Source organism: Plecotus auritus, assembly GCF_963455305.1.
Source record: "Plecotus auritus genome assembly, chromosome: 8".
Taxonomy (NCBI): Eukaryota; Metazoa; Chordata; class Mammalia; order Chiroptera; family Vespertilionidae; genus Plecotus; species Plecotus auritus.
This window is the reverse complement of record NC_137782.1, coordinates 81,085,960-81,101,414: the sequence shown is the minus strand read 5'-3', so window position 1 is coordinate 81,101,414 and position 15,455 is coordinate 81,085,960. Positions and strand designations below refer to the sequence as shown.

At 43.6% G+C, this 15,455-nt stretch overlaps 1 protein-coding gene across 1 annotated transcript; it reads right to left on the bottom strand.

Moving 5' to 3' along the window:
- Positions 1–6,546: 6,546 nt before the first annotated feature.
- Positions 6,547–10,577, bottom strand: SMIM26 (small integral membrane protein 26). Its single transcript, XM_080683497.1, has 3 exons — positions 10,379–10,577; positions 8,295–8,345; positions 6,547–8,192 (listed from the first exon to the last, which is right to left on the bottom strand). Exons 1-3 carry the CDS (start codon positions 10,494–10,496, stop codon positions 8,038–8,040), a joined length of 324 nt encoding a protein of 107 aa, XP_080539623.1. The 5' UTR covers positions 10,497–10,577; the 3' UTR covers positions 6,547–8,037.
- Between the last annotated feature and the right edge of the window lie 4,878 nt (positions 10,578–15,455).

The following is a 15,455-nucleotide window of genomic DNA, read 5'->3' as shown; positions in this document are numbered from 1 at the left end:
ATTTAATTCATACATATTTATGGGAACCACGCATACATATAAGAAGAGTCAGAGACCCCGCATGGATGACAGGTTCGAAGACAGAAAGGGAGAATTGGCATATAAGACATTCTGAGGTAGCAATGAGGTAAGGTGTCTTGGGGCTTCAAAGGGTCATTGCAAGGAGAGCACGTTTAGTAACTAATTAGTAGTTTGCTCTGCCCTATAGATAATAGCCTCTTACTATGGGCAAAACCCCTAATCCAAATTCTTCTAAGTATTTTCGGGGCAGAAGTTTCTATTGAGCCCACAGATAAAAGTTGCCTTTAGCCGAAACCGGTTTGGCTCAGTGGATACAGCGTCGGCCTGCGGACTGAAAGGTCCCGGGTTCGATTCCGGTCAAGGCATGTACCTTGGTTGCGGGCACATCCTCAGTGGGAGGTGTGCAGGAGGCAGCTGATCGATGTTTCTCTCTCATCGATGTTTCTAGCTGTCTATCCCTCTCCCTTCCTCTCTGTGAAATACCAATAAAATATATTTAAAAAAAAAAAAAGTTGCCTTTAGCTCAAAAACAATCCACATACCACAGATACATGTTGGGATGGCTCTTTCTGAACCCCCACAGTTCTTTCCTGAAACTTCCCTGGAAGTTTCACATTCCAGAAACTGTATTGATAGTCTTTTTTTTTTTTTAATATATATTTTTATTGACTTCAGAGAGGAAGGAAGAAGGAGAGAGAGAAACATTAATGGTGAGAGAGAATAATTGATCGGCTGCCTCCTGTATGCCCCCCACTAGGGATTGAGCCCGCAACTTGGACATGTGCCCTTGACAGGAATCAAACCTGAGACCTTTCAGTCTGCAGGCCAATGCTCTATCCACTGAGCCAAACCAGCTAGGGTGATAGTCTCAGTCTTGAGACAGGTTCAGTTCAGTTAAACAGTTGTATCTCATTTCAGGAGGCAGTGATGCCAGTGGGCTCCTAAAATTAAGCCTATGGTGCAAGGACAGTGCAGGTATTTAATAAGCATCTCTATGGAAACCAAAAAAAAAAAAAGCAGACTATAATCTGTTTCTGAGTTCTGAAGGCAGGCAGTTGAGAAGATGTCTAAATATGTTTGGAATCATCTTCAGATTGAGTGAGGACAGGTAGTTCCAGCCTGATAGCTTCTCCTGGTCTGCAGTATGAATGTCTCTGGTGATCTTTCTGTGATAGGCAGAATGACTGTCTATATATGAGCTGTGGTGATTTCTCTGAACTCTGTTACCAAGTTCTCCATCTTCAGCTTACATGGCCCTGGGAAAAGGACAGTTTCATTCCTCAATGATTCCAAGTCAAAGGATGAAAGAAAAATTGGAAACATTCATTTGGAGAGTCATAGGCAGATGTTGGAGGGACCTAGGATAATTGAAGATTCAGTCCATTTACAAGAAGGAAACAAAAAACTCAAAAAGTAATGAACAGCATCAGAATGTAATATCCACAAACATATTTTTTTTTATATTTTGTTGATTTTTTTTACAGAGAGGAAGGGAGAGGGATAGAGAGCTAGAAAAATCGATCCGCTGCCTCCTGCACACCTCCCACTGGGGATGTGCCCGCAACCAAGGTACATGTCCTTGACCGGAATCGAACCCGGGACCCTTCAGTCCGCAGGCTGACGCTCTATCCACTGAGCCAAACCAGTTTTGGCACACAAACATATATTATAGTTTCTATTGAAACATAATTTTTTCCTCAAAGATCATTATTTTTACCAAAGATAGCCAAGTTAAGTCTAATTTATTTGCAAAATAAGTCATTTCAATAAACTTGGCCTGATTATTTGTATAAGTCCAGCAAGAATAGTAATTAAGCAGAAAGGCTCTTTTAAATCTGCTGTGCTGGAATTTTCCAGAAGAAATCTTCAGATTGAACTTAAAAAGGCCTCTTGAGGCCAGAAAAGCCATGGCAAGAACTTGCCATCAGATCTTGCCTGCAATACGTATAGATTTAGGTGAGTTCCTCTTTTCTCAAACTCCTCAAAATATCCTGAAGCTTCTGTACCTGCCAAGAAATGACATTCTTTACTCACCTCCTAAGGCTGCTGATGACTTACATAAGCAAGGTACTATGCCAATATTTCAAAGGATTTTTATTAGCTTCTGTCAGTCAATATTAAAGCTGTCTGGTCATATCTGAGTCTATGCATGTCTCTCTCAAATATGACATTCCAGTCAAATCCTTGATATATAACTAGTTTCCAACTGTCTTCTGTTATAAGGAGAACAGATTTTTATTGAACTTATGAAAATAACAATATTGCCATGAAAATGAGAATACTCGCTGAGAATTTCCAAATTCTGGGGGAGTCAAGTAAAGAGAAAAGGACAAACGTTTCTATTCTGTTTACAAAGGTATAGTTTACCAAATTGCTCTAAGTCATAGCTAGCTTTAGAAAATTGTTTCCTTATATCTGAAAAAAAATCCAGCAATATTTCAAACAAAAAGTTATAAATATTGTAACCATTCTCATCAGATCATTCAGCCCCATGTAATTAAAATTTCTGCTTGATTCAGTTTTTCCATTAGTTCTCTCAATCTTGCCCGATAATTGAGTGATAGGGTCATTGATAATTCCAAGTGTTCAAGTCTGTCCATCAACGTTCATTATGATTTATGCTCGGCTGGTGTCGACCCAAGAACGAAGAGGTCCCGAGTTTGTTTTGGGTCAGGGCACATGCCTGAGTTGTGAGCTCAGTCCCCAGTAGGGGGCTTTCAGGGAGCAGCCGATCCATGTCTCTTTCTCATCATTGATGTTTCTATCTCTCTATCTCTTTCTCTTCCCCTCTCTCTAAAATCAATAATTTTTTAAAAAAATTCATATGATTTGCTCAGAGATTGTTGAAGGCATACACTAAGTGGGAAATACATTTTCAAACACTGTCTTTGCTACTGTGAGGATATCAGCCTTTTGTAGGGGAAGGCTTTAACCCATCTGGGAAACATACTCCAGGAGCATATTGATAACCCATACTAAATGGCAGTTGAATAAAGTCCAGTTTGAAAGTACTATGGTGGTCCTAACCGGTTTGGCTCAGTGGAAAGAGCGTTGGCCAGTGGACTGTCAGCCTGATTCCAGTCAAGGGCAGTACCTTGGTGGCAAGTTCAGTCCCCGCCGGGTCAGGGTGAGTGCAGAAGGCAACCAATCAATGTGTGTCTCTCACATCAATGTGTCTCTGTCACATAGATGTTTCTCTCTCTCTGTCTCTCGCCCTCCCTTCCACTCTCTCTAAAAATCGATGGGAAAATATCCTTGAGTGAGGGTTAACAACAGAAAAGTACTATGGTGATGAAGAAATGCAATGAGAAAAGGAAAAAAAATGGGGTTTGACAGGAGCCTGAAAGAATCAAGTGGCCCATCTTGAGTTTCCCATAGACTATTTACTTAATTTACTGCCATTTTTTACCTTTATAATATACCCTGAAAGTTTATCACCACTTATTTTATAACTAGTAAAACTCCACAGTAAAATTTGCATATATGTAAATGATGATAGAAAAAATGATATTCAAGAGTAAATTCAAGCTGAAAAAGGAGTAACTTAAAATTTTCTTCCACTTATATGTTCTGAAAATGAGACTGCTATTTATAAAATAAGCTGAAAATTTTTATTCAAACACTGAAACTAGCCACCGTCAGTGCAATAGGAGTTGTTTTTACCCGAGGAAGTGCTACAAGGTTCTTAGATATCTCTATCCCTCTCCCAATTTTTTTTTGGGAGGCAACCAAATTTTTGGTGGCCTTGTTTTACCAAGGCTTACTTATACTGCTGGTTAAAAGAAAGAAAATTAAACAGTCTTTTATGTGCTGGGGGCCATGTCAGCCACCAGCGATGGACGCTATGCTTTCTCTCTCTGTGCTGGTCAGATAACACGGGCTAGGCTAAAGGGAAAGCAAGACAAAAATAGGTTTGTCGCTTAACGTGTAAAGAAAGATTTTAATGCTTTTAGTTACAGAGATTGGTAGTGAGCAAAAAGCTAGGAAGCTTTCTTATACATTCCAAGGTATTTCCTGACTCCAGCTTGTTTCAGTTTTTTTTTTTTAAATGTATTTTATTGATTTTTTTACAGAGAGAAAGGGAGAGGGATAGAGAGTTAGATACATCGATGGGAAAGAAACATCGATCAGCTGCCTCCCACACACCTCCCACAGGGGATGTGCCTGCAACCAAGGTACATGCCCTTGACTGGAATCGAACCCGGGACCTTTCAGTCTGCAGGCCGACGCTCTATCCACCGAGCCAAACCAGTCAGGGCCAGCTTGTTTCAGTTTTAAACACAGTGGATAGTGTGGGGACTGCTGGCTCAACCAATAGGTGATCAATGACTCTCTCACCATTGATGTTTCTTCTTTCTCCTCCTTTATCTCTGGATTATAGTATATATTTTTTCTGTATTTTTTAACAAGAGTATTCCTTATAATCTACTTATATGCACAGTTCATGGACAGGGCCAGTAGGTTAGTGAAGACCTAAAGGAGGGAGTGGGGAGGGGCTGGGAAGAGGAGAGTGGAGGGGTGTAAAAGCGCGGGAGGGGGGGTTAGAGAGTAAGTGGGTGACATATGTGATGCTATATATAGAGAACATAAACTGATGAACAAAAACAGATTCGGAGACAGAGAAGCATCGATCAGACCATCAAACCTCAGAGGGAAGGTAGGGGAGGGTGGGGGTAAGAGGGAGAGATCAACCAAAGGACTTGTATGCATGCATATAAGCCTAACCAATAGACACAGACACCAGGGGGGTGAGGGCATGAGTTGGGGGGGGGGGGGGATGGAGGGATAAGGACACATATGTAATATCTTAATCATAAAGAAAAAGAATATGTATTTTCCGAATTCGTGCACCAGTGGGGTCCCTCAGCCTGGCCTGTGGGATTGGGCCAAAACCAGCTCTCTGACACCCCCAAGGGGTCCCGGATTGCGAGAGGGCGCAGGCCAGGCCAAGAGACCCCACTGGTGCATGATCGGGGCAAGGAGGAATGCGGGAGGTTGGTCAGCCAGGGAGGGACCGCCGTAGGACTTCAGGGCATGCCCAGCCCTTCTAGCTCAAGTCTCGATAGGTGGACCTCAGCATCAAGCTAACCTACTAGTCGGAGCTTCTGCCTCCTGGTGGTCAGTACATGTCATAGCGGTTGAGCAGCCTTAGCATATCATTAGCATATTATGCTTTGATTGGTTGAACAGATGACTGGATGACTAACACTTAGCATATTAGGCTTTTATTATATAGGATAGGATGTTTCCCATGCAACTTATACCAAACTAGAAGCCCAGTGCATATTTGTGCACGGGTAGGGTCCCTAGGCCTGGCCGGCGATCAGGGCTGATCTGTGGGGCGATCATCGGGGTGATGGGGGGAGGGGGTGCCCTGCTGGCATCAGCCTTGGCTGGCCTGGGACCTGCGGGCTGGGGGCAGCTCCTGCATTGAGCATCTGCCCCCTGGTGGTCAGTGCACATCATAATGACCAGTCGTTCCACTGGTTGATCCACCATTTGATTTGCCTATTAGGCTTTTATTATATAGGATAGGCCGAATTCGTTTAAATTTCTTTTTGTAAAGAGAGAAAACAAACCTTTTGAGGTGTTCTAAGGCCCTTCCAGGTCAAGGCTCTATATTTTGAATGTGGGAGGATGTCAAAATATCTCAAAAGGTTTGGACATTTGACTAAATAGGATCAATAAGTCATTATGAAGCAATACTTAATTATCCATTTAACCGAAGTGACAATAAAAAATTTCAAAGACAAATTCAGTACCTTACAGCCCTAACCGGTTTGGCTCAGTGGATAGAGCGTCAGCCTGCGGACTGAAGGGTCCCGGGTTCGATTCTGGTTAAGGGCATGTACCTGGGTTGCAGGCACATCCCCAGTGGGAGGTGTGCAGGAGGCAGCTGATCAATGTTTCTCTCTCATCAATGTTTCTAACTCCTCTCCCTTTCCTCTCTGTAAGAAATCAATAAAATATATTTAAAAAAAAAAATTCAGTACCTTACATAATTTTTAGCAAAATTTAGTTCTTTCACACAGACAACAGTGTGGTGATTGGGGGGTAGGGAGATGGGGAACAGAAGAGGGTATAGGGGGGTAAATGGTGATGGACGGAGACTTGACTTGGGGTGGTACACATATAATACAGATGATGTGCTGTGGAATTGTGCACCTGAAGCCTGTATAGTTGTGTTAACCTGTGTCACCCCAATAAATCCAATTTTTTTTTAAAGCGTAGTTCCTGCCTGGCGGATGTGGCTCAGTGGTTAAGCGTCAACCTATGAACAGAAGGTCATAGTTCGATTCTTGATTCCCGGTCAGAGCACATGCCCAGGTTGTGGGCTCAATCCCCAATAGGGGGCATGCAGGAGGCAGATGATCAGTGATTCTCTCATCATTGATGTTTCTGTATCTCTCCCCCTCTCCCTTCCTCTCTGAAATCAATCAAAATATATATTTTTTAAAAAGCAAAAAGCAAAAAGTAGGCAAACCTACATTCAGTAAGAAATGTTCCAGAAATGATCTAGACATTCAATGAATATCTGTAATTTAATTTAGCTAGCAAACCTTTAAAGTTACCCAATTACCAGACTTAGGAAACCATTTTTAAGTACACCTGTATTGACATAAAAATGTCCAAATTTGTAGAAAATGTTTATAAGTTTATTAGATGCCCTGGCCAGGTAGCCCAGTTGTTTAGAGCGTCATCCCAATACACAAAAGTTGTAGGTTTAATCCCTACAACTTTTGTGTATACAATAGGTTTAATCCCTATTGTATAGTCAGGGAATATACAATAATCAACCAATGAGTGCATAAAGAAGTGAAACAGCGAGTCAATGTTTTGTTTTCTTTCTCTCCCTTCCTCTAAAATCAAAAGAAAACAAATTTATTAGAATTTATTTTAGCCAGAGGCAAGCGGGTTCAATGAGTGGCTGGCTGCATTTCAGTTCGTGATGAAAGGCCTTCCTTGGCCTATAACATAAGTTGCTTTAATTCTGAGGTATCCAAACACAATTTTTGATAAATACCCCTGAGTTAAGCCCACTTGTTACTTGCAACCAAGAGACCAGTGCAGCACTCTAGGACAGGAACCATGTTGTCCCAACTTTGTACTCCGTGTCTAGAATATTGGTAGTCACAGTTGGGATTTAATCCATACCTGTTCTGGTCCTAAAGAACAGGTGGAGTCTATTTAATTCATAACATTCTTACCAAGTACCCAATAGTATCCAAAGAGTGGCTATAAATTCCATACTATACATGGAGATTTGCTGAACTTAACCTTAAATGGACCACTAAAGCCGTGTCTGACAACATCCTATATAATAAATAGGTAATATGCAAATTAACCCTCACACTCTCACAAGATGGCCGGCAGGGGGGTTAGTGAGGGACGACCAAACGACTGAACAAGCAGGCTGCGTGCGGCGACCAGGCCAGCGTGGGGGCCGTGAGGGGCAACCAGGTCGGCAGGGGGGGCAGTTAGGGGCGACCAGGCTGGCAGAAGGGGGCAGTTGCAGGTGACCAGACCAGCAGGGGGGGGCAGTAAGGGGTGACCCCAGGCAGGCAGGCAGGTGAACAGTTAGGAGCCAGCGGTTCAGGATTGTGAGAGGGATGTCCGACTGCCAGTTTAGGCCCAATCCCCAGGATCCCAAGGGGTCCCGGATTGGAGAGGGTGCAGGCTGGGCTGAGGGGAACGCCCCCCCCATGCATGAATTTCATGCACCGGGCCTCTAGTAAAATAAATATAAAGGTCATGAACTAGTTTCAGAAAGCAAGCATATGGAAGCTCAATGTAAAATTTCACTTCAATCCTTCACTCATGTAAGTATAGAGGAACACTTCTTGAATATGCCAGTTTACTTTTCCTCAAGGAAATATTTACTGCATATTATTAATGATCATATTTTACACAAAAGATTAAAGGTATACACTTTTCAAAAACATAAAATTGAAATCAAGGCATCTATCACATTTACATGCTGAAACAAAATCCTGGTTTTCGGAATCCAGCAGTCAATCATGATTCTGGTCCAGGGCCACCAGTCCATGATTTCCAATAGTTGAGGATCTTGTCAGTAATTGGAACAAAATCTTCTTTATATGTGACAATCGTTTCCACATAAAACCCTTTCGGGGGCTCAGTTATTTCATTCCTTAGGTCTAATTCATCACCTTTGAAAAATATGGAACACCTGAATTATTAACTTTTAACTTAAGGAGCAGTCATTAAAATTATTTAGTCAAGGCTTAGAAATAAAACAAAATAAAAATTACTTGACTCAGGGCTTTCGTATGTTGAGACATCTTTTTCTTCTACTTTATCACCTTAAAAAAAAAAAATCCAAATTATTAACTCTAACTTAAATAGCAGTCATGTAAACTATTAGTAAAGTCTTATAAATAAAATAATTATCCCCACCCCCCATCAGATTCCTGACACCATTTTCTTTCTGTAAAAAAGAAAAATAAATAAAACATGACCACTATAGACAATGAAATGGTTACACTCAATACTTGGGTGGACACGTGTACTTTCAGGCCATTGATAATCTTCATCACCAAATACAATCTTCAGCAGAGTTTACACATCACAGCTTTACCAAGATGTACTTATCATACAATTACTCCTTTAAAATGTAACACTGCCCTGGCCAGTGGTAAGTGGTTAGAGCATCTGCCCAGCACCGAAGGGTCTGGGTTCAATTCCCAGTCAAGGGCACCTACCTAAGTTGCAGGTTTGATCCCAGCCCTGGTGGTCCGGGAGGCAACCAATGGATGTTTTTCTCTCTCTCTCCTCCCTCCCTTCTACTCTAAAAATCAATGGAAAAAATATCCTCGGGTGAGGATTAAAAGATAATAATAAATAAACCTAGCCGGTTTGGCTCAGTGGGTAGGTCAGCCTGTGGACTGAAGGGTCCTGGGTTCGATTCCAGTCAAGGACACGTACCTTGGTTGCAGGTTCCCTGGCCGCAGGAGGCAACCAATGGAAGTGTCTCTCTCACATCCATGTTTCTTTCTATCTCTCCCTCTCCCTTCCACTCTTTCTAAAAATCAGTGAAAAGCCCAGCTGGTATGGCTCATTGATTGAGCATCGACCAATGAACCAGGTCACAGTTGGATTCCCAGTCAGGGCACATGCCCTGGTTGCAGGCTCCATCCCCAGTGGTGGGTGTGCAGGGAGGCAGCCAAACAATTATTCTCATCACTAATGTTTCTCTCCCTCTCCCTTCCTCTCTGAAATCAATAAAATATATATATATTTTAAAATAAATTAAAAATCAGTGGAAAAATATCCTTGGGTGAGGATTAACAAAAAAATTAAAATAATAATACAGTAAAGTAAAATGTAACATTAAATGGTTCTCAGTACTTTCAGATCTGTGGAACCTACACAACAATTAATTTTACAATATTTTCATCCACAAAAATAAACCCCATACTCTTTGCTATCACTCCTCCCATTCAGCCGCAAGCAACCAAGCAACCAGATATCTATTAACAGTACAGATTTCCAAGCACGTTTTTAAAGCTAAGGGATTTCCTTTCTGGTAAGGGTTTTTAAATATATAATTTTTATTGATTTCAGAGAGGAAGGGAGAGATAAAAACATCAATGACGAGAATCACTGATCGGCTGCCCCCTAATGGGGATTGAGCCTGCAAACCCGGCACGAATCCTTGACCAGAATCGAACACCGACCTTCAGTCCGCAGGCCTTTCCTCTATCTATGGAGCCAAACCAGCTAGGGCTCTGGTAAGGTTTTAATATTCCTTAGCTCGTATAAGTGCTGAAATTGTCTGCTCGCCAAATTCAACAAAGGGCTAATGTTTCAGAAGCACCAGTGTCCAGCATCTGAACACTCCATCTCTAACATTACATTGATTCTTCAAATTCTTAGCATAAGGCACGGCCTCACTCAAAAATATAAGATTTGATAATTTAAAATGTAGTTCCTGCCCTAGCCAGTTTGGCTCAGTGGATAGAGCATCGGCCTGCGGACTGAAGGGTCCCGGGTTCGATTCCGGTCAAGGGCATGTACCTTGGTTGCGGGCACATCCCCAGTGGGAGGTGTGCAAGAGGCAGCTGATCGATGTTTCTCTCTCATGGATGTTTCTAACTCTCTATCCCTCTCCCTTCCTCTCCGTAAAAAATCAATAAAATATAAAGAAATAATAATAAAATAAATAAATAAAATGTAGTTCCTGGTACATTCCATTAAACCGAATGGCTCTAAACAGCCGTTCCCAAGTTTTGTAGAATATTTAGGGCTGGCGCACAGCAAAGCTGCTCCTATGACCCCTGCGTGAGCTCCACGGAAGGCTGCATCTCCGGTGTAAGGTCTTGCGGGAGAGCCGTACCTAATGATTTGCTCTTATTGCGGCCGGAGAAAATCAAGGAGCCCAACAAGGTCCAGGTGCCCAAAGCGTAAACAGTGGACATGCGCCGGTACCAAGCTGAGGCCTGGTCCGGACGCATGGCGCCGCCAGAGGTAAGAAAGTCTTGTCCAAGACTCGGGAGCGTAGGCAGGTCTTCCGGTCGGCGCGTCGCCGCCGCCGCTTCCTCCAATGGGGAGCTGGCCCCGATGCATCCTGGGGCATGTAGTCCGGCGAGCCGCGCCCGGGATTGGGCTCAAGTCCAAGAGCTTTGGTTCCGGTTCCTTGCTGCGAACGCACGACCTTGCATGCCAAGTGACCTACTAAATGAGTATCTGAGCAAACTTCTTTCTTGCAAATTAGTAACGTTTGCTTTAACAGGCTTCAGAAGGTATTTTCAAAAGGTTAATTCAATTCCTCCTCCAGCTCGGATTTGGGAGAATAGCGCCAGTTCCCCTCCACTCCCACCCCCGCAAACTCATCTTCTCTGTTTTCCTTTCTGGAACCCTCTCTGGGTGAGCGTTGAGTTCCCCCACGTCAAAGCTCTGGGCCTATTCTTTACTCCTTTCTCTGGGGCCTTTCCCATAAATTACACCCTAATGCTCCACCACCTCCCACACATTTTCATTTAATTTTTACCCTCCCTCACACAAATCATCCCATATCTCAAAAACAAACCATCTGCCCTGGGTGGTGTGGCTCGGTGGGGCGGCATCTCGTGTGCAGAATGAAAGGTTGCCAGCTCCATTCCCTGTGGGTTCCCGGCGGACACCTGCCCTGTTTGTGGGGATTCCCCGGTGGGGAGCGTGTAGGAGGCAGTGGATGGATGTTTCCCCCTCTCCCTTCCTCCCTCTCTCTCTCTCTCTAAAAATAAATAAAAATCTCTTTTTAAAAAAAGCCTCTTCGACTGTTCACCTTCGGCTTTTCTCTTATCCATGCATTTCTTCAAAGCATCACCTACCCCTGCTCCAACAGACCAAACAACTTGAGAGCAAAAGTTATGTGCTTGCCAGAGTGGACACTCAATAAATTGCCATACTCCTTTACAGCCATGATCAATTTATTTCTAAAGCATCTGATACCACTGACCCCACCTGCTCCTTTTATGGCTTTAAAAACGTTTTCTTCGGAACCTCCGAATCCTTCGGGGCTCTTTCTACTTTGCCCATCCTAGAAATTGATATTTTGACACACCCCAAATTTAACTCTGAATGGATCATAGGCTAAAATTTAAAGCTAAAACTATAAACGAAAAAAAAAAAAACCATAGAGAAGAAAAATCTTTGCCACCTTGGGATAGTTTTTATGTTTATTAGCACAAAACATAAAACATGGGGAGGAGGGAGGAAGCTGGTGGCCCGCGGGTCTGGAGAGAGAGAGAATGAGAGGAAGGGAGCGAGAAGGCGAGTGTGTGTGTGGGACAGTACGACGGCGCGGGAGCCTGGGGGGAAGGCGTTCGGGCTCTTGGGGCCAAAAACCCTGTGCTACTGTCCAAGGCACCCCCTCCTCCCCCGCCCGCCCTGGCTCGCAGGCCGCCGCCTTCTTGAAGGGCTTGCAAGGTCCTCCTTAGGAGGAGCCTGCCCAGCCTCGCCACCTACCGGACTCACCGAGGCCTGAGCCCACGGGCACCCCCGCCCCGGAATCCGGACACCCCCGCCCCGAAATCCGCTAGCCCCAAGGACAAAATATACCAAAAAAAAAAAAAAAAAAAAGAAAGAAAGAATATTTCCTAGACAGAATTTTATGAGCAACTTGTTCTAGTAAAATCCACAGTAAAATTTGCATATACGTAAGTACAAGTGCAGGACGGGAAAAATGATATTCCAGAGTAAATCCAAGCTGAAAGAGGAGTAACTTAAAATTTTCTTCCAATTATATGTTCTGAATATGAGACTTCTATTTAGAGAATAAGCTGAAATTTTTTATTCAAGCTCTGAAACTAGCCACTGTCAGTGAAATAGGAGTTGCTTTTACCCGAGGCATGTGGTACAAGGTTGATGAGTATCTCTCTCTCTCCCAATTTTTTTTTTGGGAGGCAACCAAAATTTTTGGTGGCCTTGTTTCGACAAGGCTTACTTGTATTTGGTTAAAAGAAAGAAAAGGTCCTGTCAGGCTAATTAAGTGGGTAAGCCACCGTTCTGTGGGCGGAGGGTCCTCGTGTGCAGTTAGCCCCCACAAGAAGGGAGTGTAGGAGGCAGCCAATCAATGACACTCTGCCATCCTTGATGTTTCTACTTAGACACTAGAAGTATATTTAAAAAAAAAAAACACTTTTGAGAATGTCCTAGTTGTCTTTAGTCACAGATTGTGGAAGTAGAAAAGTCCGGAGGCTCATTGTGCATTCAAGAACTAATAATAATTGTTGAAATACGTTGCTCGCCTTTTCTATATAGTTGGATTGTCTCTGTAATTTAAGTTGTAAGGCTGCTTATATATTCTATGTACAAATTATTCGTCACCTATTTTGAATATTTTTTCATTTTTTCTTAAACATCACTTCTGATCTGCAAATGTCCAATTTCCCAATGCCCCTTTTCAAAATATGTATTTTTTCTTTATTGATTAAGGTATTATTAAGGTATTATCCCTCCATTACCCCCCACCCCCCCACCCCCCCACCCCCCCACTCATGCCCTCACCCCCCTGGTGTCTGCGTCCATTGGTTGAGCTTATATGCCTGCATACAAGTCCTTTGGTTTATCTCTCCCCCTTACCCCCACCTTCCCCTACCTTCCCTCTGAGGTTTGAGGGTCTGATCGGTAATCATCTGTCTCTAGATCTGTTTTTGTTCATCAGTTTATGTTGTTCTGTATTTTTTTTTAATATATTTTATTGATATTTTACAGAGAGGAAGGGAGAGGGATAGAGAGCTAGAAACATCGATGAGAGAGAAACATCGATCAGCTGCCTCCTGCACACCTCCCACTGGGGATGTGCCCGCAACCAAGGTACATGCCCTTGACCGGAATCGAACCCGGGACCCTTCAGTCCGCAGGCCGACGCTCTATCCACTGAGCCAAACCGGTTTCGGCATGTATTTTTCTTGTTGATAGCATCACATATATCTCCCACTTACTCTCCCCCCCCCTCCCCCCGCCCTTTTAAACCCTCCACTCTCCTCTTCCCAGCCCCTCCCCACTCCCTCCTTTAGGTCTTCACTAACCTACTGGCCCTGTCCATGAACTATGCATATATTATAAGGAATACTCGTTAAAAAAAATAGAAAAATACATATACTATAATCTAGAGGTAAAGTTAGAAATATCAGTGGTGAGATTGTCATTGATCACCTAGCGATTGAGCCCGCAGTCCCCACACTATCTCCACTACGATTGAAACTGCCCAATTTCTCCGCTACCAATTTCTAGAACTAAGAGCATTAAAAGTTTGAGATCTGTCAATGCAGTTCTTTCTTTCTTTTGACAAGTGTTACAAATAAGCCTTGTTGAAACAAGGCCATCAAAAATTTTGGTTGCCTCCCAAAAAAAAAAATTGGGAGAGAGAGAGATGCCCAACACCCTTGTAACGCACTTCTCGAGTAAAAGCAACTCCTATTGAAGTAACGGTGGCTAGTTTCAGTGCTTGAATAAAAATTTTCAGTTTATTCAGTAAGTAGCAGTCTCATTTTCAGAACATAAACGTGGAAAAAATTTTAAGCTACTTCTTTTTCAGCTTGAATTTACTCTTGACTATCACTTTTTCCGTCTAGTTATTTACATATATGCAAATTTTACTGTGATTTTACTAGAACAAGTTGCTCATAAAATCTTGTGTAGGAGATGTTCTTTTTTACATACATATATATATATATTGTCCTTGGGTCTAGCGGATTCCGGGGCGGGGGTGCCCGGATTCCGCGGCGGGGGTGTCGGTGGGCTCAGGCCTGCTGAGTCCGGGTAGGTGGCGGGCTGGGCGCAGCCGCTGCCCCTCCCGCAGGCTCCGCCCAAGAGGAACTGGCTGACCCTTAAAGATGGCGCGGGCTCCGCCCCAGGGCAGCTTGGGGCGTGCATTTGGCGGTAGAAGAATCTCTCGGCCCTGAGAGCTGGAACCACCTGCCCCCAAGGCTCCCCAGCAATCCTACTGCCCCTCACACACACTCTGGCCCTCTCACTCCCTTCACTCACACTCTCTCCCTCACTCCAGACCTGCCGGCCGCCATTCCTATAAATGGCCAATAAGCACAGGGACCTCCTTAGACACCACAGAAATGTAAGTTAAAACCACAACTAGACATCATTACACACCTATCAGAATCACTAAAAATTAGACTGAGAACGCCCAGAGTTGTAAGGATTTGGAGCAATCAGATCTCTTAGTGGTGGGAACATAAAATGTCACAACCTCTTTGCAATACTGTCAGTTTTTCTCTTTTTAATTCATCTTAGAGAAACATCAACGTGAGAGTGAAATATCCCGGAGCCCCGACGTGTGTGTCTGACCAAGAGTCCGTGCGCTTTCAGTGGAAGGGACACCGCTCCGGGGCTTCCTTTTTTAAAAAATCTTTTATAGTTTTTTGTTTTTGTTTTTAGATTTTTAACGGACTTTTAGTGAGAGAGGGAGAGGAAGAAACACCTATTGGCTGCCTCGTACACACCCCCTACCCAGACCTGAGCCCACAGCCCAGGCTGTGCCCTGACCAGGAATCGAACCAGCAACCTTTTCGTGCACGTGATGTTGCCCAACCAACTTGGCGGCACAGGCCAGGATAATAATGGCCGTTTCTTAAAAAGTTGAACTACACCTACCATACACAACTCAGACATTCCATTCCTATTCCATTCCGCGCCCCCCCCCCCCTCCCCGCACACCGCCATCATGAAAACAGTACATTCACACAGCACATGGATACATACAGAGCTTTAGTCATAAGAGACAAGAATGAGAACCCAAATGTCCATCAAATAGTGACTGGATAAATGAAATGCAGTATACTACTGGCCAATGAAAAGGAACTACTGCCCTAGCCGGTTGGCTCAGTGGATAGAGCGTCAGCCTGCAACTGAAGGGTGGGGGTTCCATGCCCAGGTTGCGGGTGTGTTCCCCAGTAAGGGGGAGGCAACCA

Bases quoted from the DNA above. Each gene is read 5' to 3' on its own strand.
- SMIM26 (XM_080683497.1), bottom strand. From the start codon at position 10,496: ATGCGTCCGGACCAGGCCTCAGCTTGGTACCGGCGCATGTCCACTGTT. The intron at 8,346-10,378 runs GTACGGCTCTCC...TTTTTTTTTAAG, and splicing joins CAATAAGAGCAAATCATTAG to GTGATAAAGTAGAAGAAAAA. The intron at 8,193-8,294 runs GTAATTTTTATT...TATTTTTCAAAG, and splicing joins ATACGAAAGCCCTGAGTCAA to GTGATGAATTAGACCTAAGG.